Here is a 17892-nt window from a genome sequence, read left to right on the forward strand (position 1 = left end):
GGTGCACTACGAATGTCCTGTGGGAGATAGTCCAGACCTGTTAGCACCCAGATATTCCAGACTCAAAGTGACGACCTTCAGCAATTCTAGCACCAGACACAGGAGCAAAATGGCTGCTACTAGCTAGTGATGAAAATGTACAGTGAAGGAAATAAGTATTTGATCCCTTGCTGATTTTGTAAGTTTGCCCACTGTCAAAGACATGAACAGTCTAGAATTTTTAGGCTAGGTTAATTTTACCAGTGAGAGATAGATTATATTTAAAAAAAAAACAGAAAATCACATTGTCAAAATTATATATATTTATTTGCATTGTGCACAGAGAAATAAGTATTTGATCCCTTTGGCAAACAAGACTTAATACTTGGTGGCAAAACCCTTGTTGGCAAGCACAGCAGTCAGACGTTTTTTGTAGTTGATGATGAGGTTTGCACACATGTTAGATGGAATTTTGGCCCACTCCTCTTTGCAGATCATCTGTAAATCATTAAGATTTGGAGGCGGTCGCTTGGCCACTCGGATCTTCAGCTCCCTCCATAAGTTTTCGATGGGATTAAGTTCTGGAGACTGGCTAGGCCACTCCATGACCATAATGTGCTTCTTTTTGAGCCACTCCTTTGTTGCCTTGGCTGTATGTTTCGGGTAATTGTCATGCTGGAAGACCCAGCCATGAGCCATTTTTAATGTCCTGGTGGAGGGAAGGAGGTGGTCACTCAGGATTTGACGGTACATGGCTCCATCCATTCTCCCATTGATGCGGTGAAGTAGTCCTGTGCCCTTAGCAGAGAAACACCCCCAAAACATAATGTTTCCACCTCCATGTTTGACAGTGGGGACGGTGTTCTTTGGGTCATAGGCAGCATTTCTCTTCCTCCAAACACGGCGAGTTGACTTAATGCCAAAGAGCTCAATTTTAGTCTCATCTGACCACAGCACCTTCTCCCAATCACTCTCAGAATCATCCAGATGTTCATTGCAAACTTCAGACGGGCCTGTACATGTGCCTTCTTAAGCAGGGGGACCTTGCGGGCACTGCAGGATTTTAATCCATTACGGCGTAATGTGTTACCAATGGTTTTCTTGGTGACTGTGGTCCCAGCTGCCTTGAGATCATTAACAAGTTCCCCCCGTGTAGTTTTCGGCTGAGCTCTCACCTTCCTCAGGATCAAGGATACCCCACGAGGTGAGATTTTGCATGGAGCCCCAGATCGTTGTCGATTGACAGTCATTTTGTATGTCTTCCATTTTCTTACTATTGCACCAACAGTTGTCTCCTTCTCACCCAGCGTCTTACTTATGGTTTTGTAGCCCATTCCAGCCTTGTGCAGGTCTATGATCTTGTCCCTGACATCCTTAGAAAGCTCTTTGGTCTTGCCCATGTTGTAGAGGTTAGAGTCAGACTGATTAATTGAGTCTGTGGACAGGAGTCTTTTATACAGGTGACCATGTAAGACAGCTGTCTTTTTAATGCAGGCACCGAGTTGATTTTGAGTGTGTAACTGGTCTGGAGGAGGCTGAACTCTTAATGGTTGGTAGGGGATCAAATACTTATTTCTCTGTGCACAATGCAAATAAATATATATCATTTTGACTATGTGATTTTCTGTTTTTTTTTTTAATATAATCTATCTCTCACTGGTAAAATTAACCTAGCCTAAAAATTCTAGACTGTTCATGTCTTTGACAGTGGGCAAACTTACAAAATCAGCAAGGGATCAAATACTTATTTCCTTCACTGTATATCTGGGGGAGCATTAACCTATTTATTTTAAGACTGGATTCACACAGTGTTTTGCTGCAGTTTTCGGTGGCTTTTTTTTTCCCAGGTTAAAAAACACTGCAGCTAGAAATTACTTTAAAGTTTATAGTGAAATTTTGAAAAGATTACTTACAGTTTTTTTGGTTTGTGGTGTTTTTTTTTTACAAAATGCAGCAGGTTATAGGTATGCTGTTTTTCCCATAGCCTTCTTTATGGAGGTTTAAAAATGGAAGGAAAAAAAAAAAAAAAAAAAAAAAAAGACCTTTTGGCTTTAAAACCTGCAGAAAAAAAAAACCTGATCAAAGCCTGAACGTGTGAATATACCACCTAAGGGTATCATTAGAAGGGATGAGGGAAGATTTTCTGTAATACATATTATAAAATAGAAGCACATAAAAGTATATATGGAGAACATTATGCAGGCTTGTAACTGTAACCGCAGAAAGCCAGGAGATTACAGAGAAGTATTCCATTATCCAGACGGTACTCATTTTGCTTTCCTCAGATGTGGAACGCCTAGAAACTCTGAGTCTAATCCCCAGATTTTACACAGCATAGACATAATGAAAAAAAGCATGAGGATAAAGGTGCAGACCTGCTGGCTCTGCTGTCCCAAGGTTATCAGGATCCAGTTGGCGCAGGAATGCCGGGTATTTATTGGTGTTAGTATGCCTTTAAACTGAACAGGAAAACTTCACGCTCCCACTGAAGAATGAATTTGGGCTTTAGGACCTATTGGCAAACAGGTGATGGACTGCAGAGATACCAACATGTTCTGTCACTTGTATAAAATGAACTAAGCTGGGGGAATCTAATAATGATGCAAAATCATCCATGAATAGGCAAAACATACAAGAGAGATAGAAAAATAATTACTTGAAATGGAAAAAGGCAAATGGGCATACTATAAATACAATGATGGAACATTGCCATCTGAAACTTTTATACCATAGTCTTAGGCCGGGTTCCCACGTAGCGTAAACGCCGCAGAATGGAATTCTGTGCAGCGGAAACGTTAATTGACCTGTGGTGCGGAAATTAAATCGCCAGCATGTCAATTTATGCTGCGTTTTCGTTGCTTTTCTGTTGCAGGTTTTCCCAATTGAATTCAATGGGGATGCAGCGACCGCAACAGAAAGCCAAGTGGTGCGCTGCGAAAAATAGACGGAATGTGCTGCGAGTTCCTGGTCGAATAGCCTGCATAGTTTTTACGCAGTGTATCCGACCAGTGGGAACAAGGCCTTAGTATTCATAGGGAGTAAGACTAAGTTGTCATGCAAATGACCGCACTGGTTTTGTGGACCGCAAAACAACGGGTCCGCAAAAAAAACATATTGTGCATCCATGTGTCACCGGCACTCACAACAATTCACCAGTATTGGTGATTCCGCAAATCCGGACCGTAAAATTACATGTCCTGAGTTTTTGTGGTGCGGGTTTGCGGCCCACCGTCGTGTACATGGGGCTATAGGAAACAATAGGTCCACAATTTATCCGCATAAAAAAAGTTTGCTCCCGTAATCACGACTTTATCTCACATTTCTTGAATCTACACTAACTTTTCAAAGAACTTGTACTAATCTAATAGTATACCGAATATATATCAAGTTTGTACTGTAATGTACACTTTTGAAACAAATTTATTTGTTTGATCAATGTTTTATGCGATTTTCCTTCACTTTGGACTTTTTTTTTTTACTTTTTAGGATACATAGAAGCTGTATCTTAAAAGTAAAAAAAGAAGTCAATTTAAGTTGTTTTAAATCACTTGAAACATTGATTTATTAAAAATATATATTTTTAATTCAAAGGTGTATATAGCCTTTAAAATGTAGTTGTTTTATCCATGCAAATTCTGTGTGAATTTACTGCCACTAGGTGTCTCCCTTCCTGTAATCTGCTGTCCGAGCAGAGGAGACAGACTGCAGGAAGCAGGGCTGTGTCTCTTCACTGACTGCCAATACAAGTCTGTGGAGAGGGAAAAGGGGAGGTGGAAGGACCAAGAAAAGAGAGAGAAAGAGAGAGACACTACGCCCATAGAAGTCAATGGAGAAGGGAGGTGGAGTAGGAGATGGGAAAAGAAAAAGAGACGCAGACACGCTGCCCTTATAAGTCTATGGAAAGAGGAGGAGGACAGGAGGAGGGAGCAGAGAGAGACACAGACACACATAGGAGTTGCTGCAGATTCCTGGTAAGATTTATACGTAACCCCAGTGCTGGATTCTCAGCTAGACTGCTCATTACTACTGTACAATGTCTTCCATGCTGCTGCTCTATCTGTAATTCTCTGTTGTCTCTGAGCTAGTGGGGGAAGCATAACTACGATGTCTTCTATGCACTGCACACCGAGGAGAAACCTGCTCTCCTATGAGATTATATATATATATATATATATATATATTTATTTATACTGGGATATTGTTTCCAGCATTTTGGGCCGGATCTGTGACGGAGGCCCCTAACGGAAACTCCAATGCAGATGTGAACAGGCCCTAAGGCTCCCAGACCTCAGTGGCAAAGCACGCTCAGTATGAAGTCACTCTCCCAAAATCACATGTTACCCAGGTATTTACCAGGTCTGTGAAGTCTGTAAGCTACATTTTTCTCCTGTCTGAATCAATCTCCGATTTCTTCATGAGTGGCTCATGTATAATAATTAGTAATATCAAATTTACTGTAGTAAAATGGTAACATTAGGTTTTTCATCACGATCATATAAATAATCAGGCTACTAATCACATCAGCGTTGTCTTTCCATTGAAGGGCTTTGTCGGAGCTTTCCGTCGGGGGAACCCCTCAACGGAAAGGCAAACAGAAACCATAGCTTCCGTTTGCATCACCATTGATCTCACTGGTGACGGATATTTTGATAATGGTTTCCGTTTGTCACTGTTGTAAAAGGGTTCAGTTTTTTTTGACAGAATCAATAGTGCAGTCGATTGCGCTATTGATTCTGTTAAACCTGAACCATTTCACAACGGTGACAAACGGAAACCATTACCAAAATATCCGTCACCAGTGAGATCAATGGTGATGCAAGCGGAAGCTATGGTTTCCGTTTGCCTTGCCGTTGAGGGGTTCTCCTGACGGAAAGCTCCAACAAAACCCCTCAACGGAAAGACAACGTTGATGTGAACAGGCCCTTAGATAGAACATAAAGAATATTTGTTGGAATACAATTTCTAAACAAAGTCTTTTCTAAATTCTTGTGAGTAAATATGCAACACATGTGCAACAATATGCATATAAAAAATGAATACAATATAAGTAATATATAATATTTTTATTTTGAAGCCAAAGTTGGTACATTTCATGGATTCCACGACATCGATTCCAAAGCCCAGATATGTACACTGCCAGTTTTGTGGTGTTTTTTTGTCACCACTAAAAAACCTCCACAAGACAGCCTGTGAAAATACATTCTGATCCTGTCTGGTATTTTTGGGTGGAAAAAGTGGCAAGCCTAGATCGACGGTGTATGACTGCTGAGACCCCACCAATTCTGAGAAAGGTGAAATCTGTATCTCCCAGAGTTTAATCCAGACAATATGGACAGCTTTTACATTCGTTCTACGAATCGATGGAAGTACCACAGATATTTATGCCAGGTTAACGTCAATTGTGAGAAAACCCTTTTAAGACCATGCTAAACTGACATTATGTAAACATTTATAAGTAGCAGTAAAAAGAGTCCTGTCCATGTCATTTTATCCTAACATGAATATATGGTGGAAATTATGTCACATGTAAAATTCTGAACAATTGTGCTTTTGCGGCATGCTTTTGTGTCGGCACATGCCATACATGAATATAAAAGGGCAGTTGAGGGCCTGTTCACATTAGCGTTTGCTTTCCGTTCCGGGGTTCCGTCTGAGGTTTCCGTCGGGTGAACCCCGCAACGGAAAGTGAAAGTGAAACCACAGCTTCCGTTTCAGTCACCATTGATATCAATGGTGACGGAAACATCGCTAATGGTTTCCGTTCGTCACCACTCTGGCAGGTTTCCGTTTTAACGACGGAATCAATAGCAGAGTCGACTGCGCTATTGATTCCGTCGGAAAAACGGAAACCTGCCGGAGAGGTGACAAACGGAAACCATTAGCGATGTTTCGGTCACTATTGAGATCAATGGGGACTGAAACTGAAGCTGTGGTTTCACTTTCACTTTCCGTTGCAGGGTTCACCCGACGGAACCCCGGAACAGAAAGCGAACGGTGATGTGAACAGGCCCCTACTTCTTGTCCGAGTTGGAATATATATTAGAAACTTACCAGATTTAAAAAACGAAGAGTACATTCACATATCAGTTGCATCAGCTTTTTTTTGTCACTCAAGTGATTGCAACTGATGCAAATATATATCGGTTGCTATCAGGCTTTTTCACAATTTTTACAACAAAAACCATCAGTTGTCATCAGTTTTTACCATACATTTTTAACATCAGTTTTTACCACAATGGTCCACCAAAAAGGTAGTCTAGGGTCTGAAAATATGCCAATTTTATCAGAGTGGTACATAGTTTGTGATGAAGTCTGACACACACATTGTAATGTTACGTGAGTCATATTCAGTGCAGCGCCGAGAGGGTGAGCCCAGATGGCATCTGCTATCCACTAACCTCAGATCAGATCTTCGAAGCAGCTTTGTGAACCTGCAAAGACTCCAAACACTAGCTTCCTCTAGGAGCGGATCGCCGGGCCAGAGCGTTGCCGACGCTCTGGTTGAGGATTCTGCTCCTAGAGGGAGCCCCTGACATTACCATCCATATATGGACAGTGACTTCAAGGATTACCTCTAGGAGCGGAATCTCCAGCCAGAGTGTTCATAATACATTTCTACAGTGCAATGATCGATGAAGACGAACAATAAATAATAGCTTTCTCGTTTATTGCTGATTTTTTTATTACACTGGGCAATTTTCCTACTGATAAAGATTTTACTGAATCATACCGATAATTCATCAGTGTAAACCAAGCTTTAGTACTCACTCTTACTTAACTGGGTGCCATAAAACCCCCAAAAATTTTTAATGCTAAATTAAATGGAACAATATATATGGCATGTTTCACTTTCGCATTGCCAATGAGATTTCCAAGAGCCATAATTGTGAAAAAAAAAAAGCAAAATGATGTTCAATGATCACTGTGGACTGCACTATGCATTATTATATGTATGCCCACTTTTATTTTCATCTTAAACCCTGTAGATATCACTGCACACAATGGTCATATCATCAATAAGAAACAATGGGTTAATTATTAACTAATTAACCTACCCCAAAAAATACCCACACCATTGGGGGTTTCAGGCAGGGTTGTCCACTGCTATACATCATAGACTTTTTTGTGACAGAACCCTATTTTTATGTCCAGACTAGGTGGGCCATTCGGACATAGTCTATGTTCCGAGATGACAATAATGGAAGTAATAATAAAAACGATTAAAAAAAATACATAGACATTACAGAACACAAACCACAATCCTGTAATTGCAGCTGTGAAGCATTAAACATAATTCCTGTTGTTCTTTGCTTTGTGCTGCTATCTTATCAGAAGGAAGCTGCACTTAGGCCTCCCAAAAAAAGAATTCTATTTGTCACAGGAAACCTGCAAGTCTGAGCATCATTTTAGATTACATATAAATAATGTATTACCCTTTTGTGCATGTTCATAGAATCATGGGCTGTGTTTACTAATGGTGCTCCATTAAATTTAAAGGAGTATTCCAAAAATCATAAATTATCACCAATAACAAATCGGTGGGAGTCCCAGCGGTGGGGCCCTAGCGATCAGAAAATTATCACCTTTGGATAGGTGATATTTTATGATTTTGGGAATACCACTTTAAGAGAAAATGGTTTATTAATTGAAAAAAAGAAGGTCAGCAATATAGGAAAGATCGGGGGAAAAAAAGAAACTAAAAAAACGAATTTATATTTTAACTATTAATTCAAGTGTACATACATCATATAAAAATTTATTAAATAGGTGGTTATTTTGCTAGACAATGCCCAAATACGTTATGGTGGCAACCTAGAAACAGGTGTTGCCTCCAGTGGGTGACAAGTTAGGTAAACTCTAAAGGAGCTCAAGACTTTCTATAAATAAAACTTTTCAGTCATGAAATAGGCATTCCATATGGTACAAAAAAACTAAACCATATATTTTCATTTTTAACAGTTGTATGGGAGACTGTAGGGGGGATATAGACATAATGCAGAAAAACAAGGTCCCTAATTTAGTTTTAGCATCTCCCTCCATTACTTTATATGCAGCATCTTCACTCCCGTAAAAGCATAGGCATAATAGTACATAGGGATGAGATTGGGTATGCAGAAATTAGAGAAACTGATGTCATTTTTCATAGATCCGGGGTGAGAATGATGGCGGATATCTATGATGATCAAGCTGAGAGATGCTTTTTCAAATAGTTGGGTTATTTGTTTTGTTTTTAGGGAAGGCATTTTTGTATTTATTTTACTTTTATTGGTGATTTTTTATTTGATTTTTTTGCAAAATTTAAGCTCTTATGCACGATAGGGTTTCCCGGCCGTGTGACGGCCGTTCAAAAAAAACGGCCATCACACAGCTGCAGTAGGTACAATAGACCCCTAATGGGGCTATTCACACTTCAAGTTCCATTTACCTGATTCTATTGTTGTACACAGACACGCAAGCCCTCACATACTGCATACAGACGAAGTACAGACTCACACGAATGTTGTATACGTCTGTGTGCGGTCAGTGAAAACAACGGAAAGCACACAGACCTATGCAACTCAATGGGAATATTCAGACATGTGTGATTTTTCGCGCAGCACGTTTTCGTTGCGTGAAACTCAATGCGTGTCCTATTCTGGTGCGTTTTTGCAGATCACGCACCCATTGAAGTCAATGGATGTGTGAAAATCACAAACAGCACAAGGATGTCATCCAAGTGCTGTCCGTAATTCATGCACGAGCTGCTGAAGAAATGCAGAGAAAAGAGAAAAAAAAAATGTGCACCGACACGGACATCAAAAACTGATGCCACATGGAACACACACTAATGGAATACGGAACTGTAATGCAGGAAAAATGATGCATTATTTGCGGACGCAAAAAGGACATGTTCGTGTGAATGTGGCCTAAAAATTATTTAAATTAATCTGGAACACAAACACACACATACATACACATATACATATATATATATATCCAAGTCCGGATAAAGTGGCAAACTGAGATAATAATGAAGCTAATATGTCAGGAAATGTAGACAGACATAATCTAATGCATTTCGTGGAAGAAAGGTTCTAATCTAACAGAAGCTGTCACTCATTTTTACAGACATCCCTTAGAATGAAAATATCAACAAAACTGGTTCTAAAAAAGAATAAATTGAGGTTTGGTAAATAAAACTTTTGAAATATCTATATTTTTAAGCATTCATGATTGGGATAATTTGTTAAAAACAAAGTCTGGACAAACCCAATATCTAGGCACATGCATACACGCAATTAAATGCATATGTTTAGTAATCTGTAAGGCTCTGTTCGCACTACCATTTGTGGCGTTCACATATTTTTGATTGCTGCAGTCTGCAGCGCTATTCTAGACAATAGAAGTACTGAAACTCCAATGGATCACATTAAAGGTGTTGCCTTGGTTGAAAATCTATTCTCATAAACCCTATTAGGGAATTGCATTGATAGAGGGGAGGGGGGGGGGCGCGAGTCCCCTGTTTAGGATCCTCATGTTTTGGCCAGAGTGGAGAGCGGTTACAAAAAGCGTCTCTTGCTCTAGAGGACCTGTCCTGCATTGTGTAATGCTTTATTTCTCCTGTGGTAGCACTGCAGGTAAATTGAACACTCACTTCCAGGTTTTCCTACAGATCACACCTGATCGCTGGGGTACACGTTGTAATCTGATTATTGTCAAAATAACATTATGATAAGTAGGAATTGTCCAAAATAAACCCTTTTTAAAGTGATTGGGGTCGGTTGGGGGGTTTACCAGTATTCATTTGAAATCCAATCCGGCACAACGGTCAAGGTTCTATAAATGGAATGAATGATGCTGTGTGAACAAAGCCTAAACTCTGGTCAAGGAAAGTCTTTCACCTATTCAGTACATGGATGATTTGTACTATACACCGACCGTGTAGGATAAAAAGATTGAATAGTAGAAAACGTGCACAGAACACAAAAAAGTAAAAAACCGTCACACCTTCCCTACACTACATCCAAATAAATAAAACCTTCCTAGCAAAGGCTGCCAACCTAGCTTACAATGGTATCGTTTTATCTTGGAGGTGACCCGTCAGAGTAAAAGATGATGGCATTTATTTAAAGGACTTCTCTATTAGTAATAGATGTGGTATTTTATCATTTAAAATAACGTAAGTAGCTCAGTCTTACAGTAGCGCAGCATTGGCCAAGTTATCACAAGATTTATACCAAGAACAAGCCCATACATTTTCCAGAATTATTTCAATGTTTTATAGTGTGCAGCCAATAACAATGAAAATGAAAAACTTGAAGTAGAATAATCTTGAGGGTTTCTTACCTTTTCACAACCATTTTCAGTGTTTTGTGAGATCCTTTCACCAGACAGATTGCTTCCTGGCGGTAACCAGAGAGTGGTATATCATTTATATTCACAATTTCATCTCCTGCCATTAATATCTCGCCAGCTTTGCTCCCTTCTTCAACCTGCAACAAAGAATAAAATAGCCTGTAAAATTTACAACAACAAATCGACCCGTCCTATATATTATTAGGCGTAAAACAGCAATTGTACACAGACTAAACACCCAATGACGCGACAACCTTGGGACTGGTTGGAGGCTGAGAATATCCAATGAACTATTATATTTTATGGTTTCAGGGTTTATACCAACCTAGGGGTCTACCACAAGTCATCACCTGATCCCTCCTGTCCTGAGTGTAAAGTTCTTACGGTTGATACAACGCTTCCGATCAATGTATGTTCATATCCGGTATAGACAGTGACCGATATGCACCCAACTCCACGGGAGTAGCATTCAGGACTGAAGTACAAGGTATACCAAGAGAAGATAGAGGACTGCATGTGCTCTATAAGTTCAGCTATATAAAAGGCATTCTTACGTGTACATACAGACAACTCGTGACTAAATACACCCAGGAACAAATTACTGTCATAGCTGCCCTGCGGTAAATTAAAGCGAATAACTATTTACTGGATATGATAAGTGATGGTTGTGTCTCTCTATTTTTAGAGTTGTGTATACATGCAGCTATAACATCAATAAGTCACATATGATATTTGATCTGGTTAAGTAGGCCAAAATCAAATTTACAACCAGCAGAGCCGTGTGACATAAAAAGAAAAAAAAAAACAGGTTACTCAACACATTCGGATTTAAAATGAGGGGAAAAAACAAAACAAAACAACTCATGCTATTACTTTATTTACCAAAATTTGATTTTATCAGTAAAGTTTATGATTTATTCTGCACTAGCTCACAATATAATAAAAGGGGGGTCTAAACTTTGTATGTCTAGGGCTCCATGTCGATATGTTTTCCTATAAAGGAAAAAGTCAAGGATGGCTTGTCACGATCACAAGAACTCCGATCCATATCAGATTGTTGCACAACTTTTCTTTGTATAAGGAAATATTGAGGTGGATTTTACGGCAAGATGCAGAAGACCCCGTATCGCTGTGGAGCCAAAGCTCTAGTCATGAAATGAGAAAAGTTTTTGTTTTTTTAACATAAACTGTATTCCTACCGTGCGCTACTATTTCTAGTACTATGAATGCAACCAGTAATGTAAACAATTAATGTTTTCATACCGGTCTCCATGACTACGTCCAGGGACATGTATATGTGCATGCTAAGAAGGACAATTAATCAAGTACCTTATAACATATTTTCATATAGAAATACTATATATCTCCTAAGTAAAGATTAGGTGCATGAACTACATATTTACACAGATGTGCCTGGTCATAGCTATAGCAAACAGACATGGCTCCATAATAAATGCCACGTTTGGTTATTTTTCCCTATTACGGTATGTGAGTTATCTACAGTATATGCGTTATATTTGATGTGATGCCACAATGAAAAATCTGGCTTCAGTCTCAGCCTGCTGCACTTTTGTCAGACAGATGTCCAACACGAACAGTCGAATATGACCTTTCATTATTTCCAAAGTAATTCTTCAAAATGTAATTCTAATAGAATCAGGTGACAATACCTCACAGAGGCGCCATAGGGGGTTACGCTTAAAAAAAAAAAAGGCGTAAGCATTTCAAATACGCTAGCACTTTTGTAAAGCACTTTTTAAACTACAGGAGTCTGATGCGTTTTGTGCGCGCTTTCGGCAAGTTGTTTTGGGTGCGTAATTAGGACTTCCAATGACTATGGGAACTAGGGGCGTTTCACGTGCCAAAGAATTGACATGACACTTCTTTTTATACGTGACGCGGTTTTTAAACACGCGTGCCTTAAAAAAAGTGTTGTATGTACTAATGGCGCGCTTTCCTATGTGTTTAAATCATGTGTTTTTTAGCGCATTTTACACGCTAAAAAACACATCAAAAGCACGCCGTGTGAACAGGGCCTAAAAACGCTCATTTGGATGAGTACAGCACAGCGATGAGCCGACAAACAAGCAACACTCGCTTGTCGAATGATTAAATATTTTATAGAGACTATAAAAACATAGTTTTCAAGGGTATATCTCCCCGTGTAAACAGGGGAGGTGCTGCCAACATTGATGCAAACGGATGGGGACCGAACGATCGTTCATCCCCATACAGTATAGTATCGGCGCAAGAAAAAAGCGCCTGTTAATGAGCCAATCCTAGTAATTTGCCTAAACTAGTGAATCTAGTTATTCCCAATACAATCCACCAAAGATTACCATTTACAATGCCAATTTCCAGCGTTAGACGTATCCCAGCAGCCAGGTAGCCAATGCGCCTAGAAATTTGCTTTGGCGTCTAACTTTTTGGGTTCTTTGTTACTGATGTTTATGTTAGTTGCACATATATATATATATATATATATATATATATATATATATATGCTCCTGTTGGGGTATAACAGGCTCCTTTCTAGATTATCTAATTATTTGTCTACTCCTACTCATAATACACAACTTCCCATCCTCGACACATGAGCACAAGCTCCCAGGGCCCAAACCAGCAATATAAATAAAGCATAAGACCTACAAAAAGTAGGGCTGAAAAATAACTTTTAAATCTTTAAAAACTGAACAGGATTATCATAACGTGAACAAAGAACAATTCCATTCATTGTCCAAATATCACCATACAATCCACAGAATAATGCCATTACAATGCCCAAGTAACAGAGCTATACAGAGCCTAAATAATAATGCCAAACAATGTCTTAACAATACTGCCCTAAACTGACTGTTCACATCTGCGTCGTGGCCTCTTGTTTATAACAGAAGCAACAATGCTACGTCTTGGTATCCATCTTTTTGCCAGCAAGAATTGCTCTGCATGGTGCATTGTTCTTCCCGTGACGGAACTGCAGACGAAAGGCTCCAGCTCTGTAAACAGAGCCTAAGGCTGTGTTCACATCAGCGTTGCCCTTCCGTTGAGGGGTTCCGTCGGATGTTTCCATCAGATGAACCCCTCAACGGAAAGGCAAACTGAAACCTTAGCTCTCGTTTCCCTCACCATTGATCTCAATGGTGACGAAAACGTTGGTAAAGATTTCCGTTTGTCACCGTTGTGACAGGGTTCCGTTGTTTTGACGGAATCAATAGCACAGTCGACAGTACTATACAATGCTAATATAATCTTGGCTTGAAGTAGCTATCTTGAAAAAGAGGTAAAGGTCTCAGAGCACTTGCCCCTTTTGCCCTCCCTATAATAGGCCTTACTTATCTGATTCAAATACTTTACTCTAATACTTTAATACTAATACTTTACTCTAATTAAAAGGATACTAAACTAAAATATGCATCTCAGGCTGTGTTCACATCTGTGTTGAAGGCTCCGTCAGGAAGATTTCACCGAAAATCCCAGACAAAATAGCGCAGGGTTCTGCGTCCAGCTGGGAACGGGTTTTCACCCACCCACCCACTTAGTAAGTATGGCCTTTTTTGTGGTTTTGAAAATAGCGCAGCATATAGCGTTATCTTGTCCAGTGAAATGATGGACACCATGAAGGAGACCAACGTACCCCATCAGAATCAATGGGGTTCATCAGGTTTTGCTGGGGTCCATCACACAATGGATCCGTACAGTGAAAAAACAAAGCGGACATAAAGAACGCAGATGTGAACGGAATCTTATAACTGCAGATCATAAAAATGGTGTAAAAACAATTCACGTACACGGAAAAATTTGTGGAGATCATCAGATTCTGAGATATGTGGGATACAGCAATGATCATGAGAGCACACATTATTTTCGACTTCTGGTCAGTAATCCCATTGAAAAACATTGTAGTCTACACGTCTCACATTTCATAAAGGGTGGTTTTCAATGCTATAATGGGTATGATCGTGCGACAACGGTGGCTCAACGATTTGTACGGTTGCCTTGTAGCACTGGGTTGTTTGGTTTAAATCTAAACCAAGGAAAACATCTGCGTGGAGTTTGTATGCGGTCCCCGTGTTTGGGTGGCTGTCCTCCTATACTCCAAAAACATACTGATAGATTGGCTTTGATTGAAAATGGCCCTAGTGTGTAGGGAAATTTAATAGGGTATGTTCACACGAGGTCATTACGTCCGTAATTGACGGACATGTTTCGGCCGCAAGTCCCGGACCGAACACAGTGCAGGGAGCCGGGCTGCCAGCATCATAGTTATGTACGACGCTAGGAGTCCCTGCCTCGCTGCGGGACAACTGTCCCGTACTGTAATCATGTTTTCAATACGAGACAGTTGTCCGGCAGCGAGGCAGGGACTCCTAGCGTCATGCATAACTATGATGCTAGGAGTCCGGCTCCCTGCACTGTGTTCGGTCCGGTACTTGCGGCCGAAATACGTCCGTCAATTACGGACGTAATGACCTCGTGTGAACATACCCTTAGGAAGAAATCCACAACTAGCGGACCGTGGTACGAACCCGAACACCAGGTGTCCAGACTTGTGGCATCGCAATTGCCACAGTCAATTGTTTCTACGTCCTCAGGACATAAAAACAATTGAATACTATGGCAGAACAGAGAGCTATCCGCTCTGCCACGCTAGGCCTGCAGCCTATAAGTCGCTGGGATAGGTTCCCTGCGCAGGTCGGCGCGATGACATCACTACATCGCGCCGGCCTGCACAAGGGTTCTGTCTCGGCATCTCATGGGCTGCAGGCCTAACCTGACTGAGGCCTGCTGCGAAGCTCCGTTCGTCGCGGAAATGGGGCTAGGGGAGTACAAGTTTAAGGGACACTATCTACAAGCGTGGCTGTGTGGAACTATCTACAGGGGGAACTGTGTGTCACTCCCTATAAGTGGAATTGTGACAGATAAGCCTTGAATTTCTTCTGCAGATCCACAGGTTGGAATAGTCTATGGCAAATCCGATCAGTATGAATATAGCCTTACTGTTGGTGTTCAGCTTGGACCTTCACCTGACGGACATTCGCACAGGAATATTTACATGATGCGATATTTGAAAGCGACTATCGTATTTACTCTATCATACATGTTATGACAGCATGTAAAGCCACTCAAGACCTTGCACTTGCAATATAAGTCTTTACAGTTGAAGATATTTTACAATGCTTATTACTGATTGAATATTAGGAGATTGACTTTTGCTAAACAGGAAGTATCACAAAAAAAAAATAAAAATGATAGAGGTCTTTAAATATCTCAAGGGCACTGCTGATGATCTACACACACCATCGAAGACTCATTAATATTCTGCAATTACAATCTTTGAAAAAACTGCCTCGGGCATACGCTTTAAAATAAAATCAGGCATGCCATATAATAGTAGTAGTATAATGTATTAACAGTCAAGGCAAATTCCATTCTGAACCCGTGATTACAAAGCAGGATATGTGCAAAGCTAACATGAGCAAGCTTGTCAGCAGAAGCGCTGACCCACTTGTGTATCAGCAAAAATGGCTGGTGTAGGCCAGTGACTTATTAACTATAAAATATGCTGCATAATGGTGGTTAGGGCTGTTAACTATTACTTATTTTCTTGGAAAAGTTTACAATTTTTTTTTAAATCTTTTAGGACTGTGATTCTATTCCATTATTTATATGGCAGCTTGTTTTATTTATAATGTAAACAGAATCGTACAAATCCAGCCAACTCCCATCAACAAGGAAGCTTGCACAATCGGCACTGCACAAGTTCTGCTCGGTTATTGGCAAATAGGAAGCAAACACTCCAAGGGCAAACATGGGAAGGGTGGTGACACATTGAAAATGGTAAAACCTGTTAATATGCACATTAATAATGGTCTTCAGTCAAAAATGAAAACTTAACTGTGCTCCTGAAACTTGACATGTAATATTAGTTATGTTTTTCTCGTAAAGGGAATTCAAAATATTAAAAAAGTCATGACTATTTATCATCTATAGACAGTATAGGTGATGAATGTTAGATCGTGGGAGACTGCTGGAGGGTTGTATGGAGCGGTGGCCGAGCATTTGCTGCTGCCAAACCATGAAAGTCTATGGAAGGTACACAAACAGCCGAGTGACATCGATCTATCCTAAGAATAGGTGATAAATGTCCAAGGCTGGAGTGCTCCTTTAAGCTCGGCCGTTTGTGCTTCAGTCTTCACCAGCTTTTCGTTTCTGGGACAGGAAATAGTTATGACAGCTGCCACAGTCCACCATACTAACACTCATGGGATTACACAATCACAATAAGGCCTCGTTCACATATGAATTGGAGGCTCCGTTAGGCCGGGTTCCCAAGGTCTGACACGCTGCGTAAAAACACTGAAGCGTATCCGACCTGGAACCCGCAGCACCTTCCATCCGAAAAACCTCACCATATTGTAGTGCGGTTTTTCAAATGGAATTTCCGCTGCGGAATGCAGTGCTGGGTTAAAAAAAAAAAAATTACCATACCTACCCCCTTTCTCTTTTCTGCGCATAGTCCAGCCTCCCAAGATAACGCTGCAGGCCATGTGACGCTGCCGCCTGTGATTGGCTGCGGCGGTCATATGGGATGAAATGTCATCCCAGGAGGCCAGACTGCAGGAAGAAGAAGAGAATTCTGGGTAAGTATGTTTTGGTTTATTTCCAGAGTTGCGATTTCTTGCGGCGGATAGCTACGATTGCGCTGCAAAAGTCGCACCACTTTGGCTTTCTGTTGCGGGTTTTGCATCCCCATTGAATTCAATGGGGAAAACCCGCAACAGAAAATCAACAAAAACGCAACATAAATTGACATGCTGCGGATTGAAATTCCGCAACGCAGGTCAAATTATAAAGGGGCCCCCTTAGAAAGTATTATAAGAGGGTGCCCATTCTGGTGCTGGTTATCACGATCCCGTGCCTAACCAGCTGGAAGAGGACAACTTAATGCTTATTTGCGTCCATCTACCTTTCCGCAAAGCTTGGGTTGATTCCCCACACGCTTGTTTGCCAACGTGGTAGGATCTGCACTGGTTCTCACCACCTATTAAAATAAAGGATGCAACTAAACCAGTTAAAATGTCCATTCTCCAGGAGCCCTATAGAAACCGTATGGTGTGCCTCTGATACGTCTGGCCTCTATATGAGATTTTGTACAGTATGGCCCTATAGATTAATCAATAGGTGACTTATGACAGATCAATAATACAGTCGTGTGCAGGGGGCCTTATCGTACATCCCGTTACATATACCCTAAACAGTCTGCACCTGTGTTATGTATGTATATTTAAAGTCCATACACAGCTGACACTATTATGCACTGAAAATATACATAAGGGCCTGTTCACATCACCGTTCGCTTTCCGTTCCGGGGTTCCGTCGGAGGTTTCCGTTGGGTGAACCCCGCAACGGAAAGTGAAAGTGAAACCACAGCTTCCGTTTCAGTCACCATTGATATGAATGGTGACGGAAACATCGCTAATGGTTTCCGTTCGTCACGATTCCGGCAGCTTTCTGGTTTTCTGACGGAATCAATAGCGCAGTCGACTCCGCTATTGATTCAGTCGTTAAAACGGAAAC

At 40.6% G+C, this 17892-nt stretch overlaps 1 protein-coding gene across 2 annotated transcripts in view; it reads right to left on the reverse strand.

Moving 5' to 3' along the window:
- SHROOM2 (shroom family member 2) overlaps positions 1-17892 on the reverse strand; it is a 180927-nt gene that overhangs the window by 101654 nt on the left and 61381 nt on the right. For both annotated transcript variants that reach the window (XM_075853973.1, XM_075853972.1), the window contains exon 2: positions 10306-10451. In XM_075853973.1, coding sequence (XP_075710088.1) covers positions 10306-10451 — 146 coding nt within the window. The remainder of the gene's footprint in view (positions 1-10305; positions 10452-17892) is intronic.

This window comes from Rhinoderma darwinii, chromosome 2 (genome assembly GCF_050947455.1).
Source record: "Rhinoderma darwinii isolate aRhiDar2 chromosome 2, aRhiDar2.hap1, whole genome shotgun sequence".
NCBI lineage: Eukaryota > Metazoa > Chordata > Amphibia > Anura > Rhinodermatidae > Rhinoderma > Rhinoderma darwinii.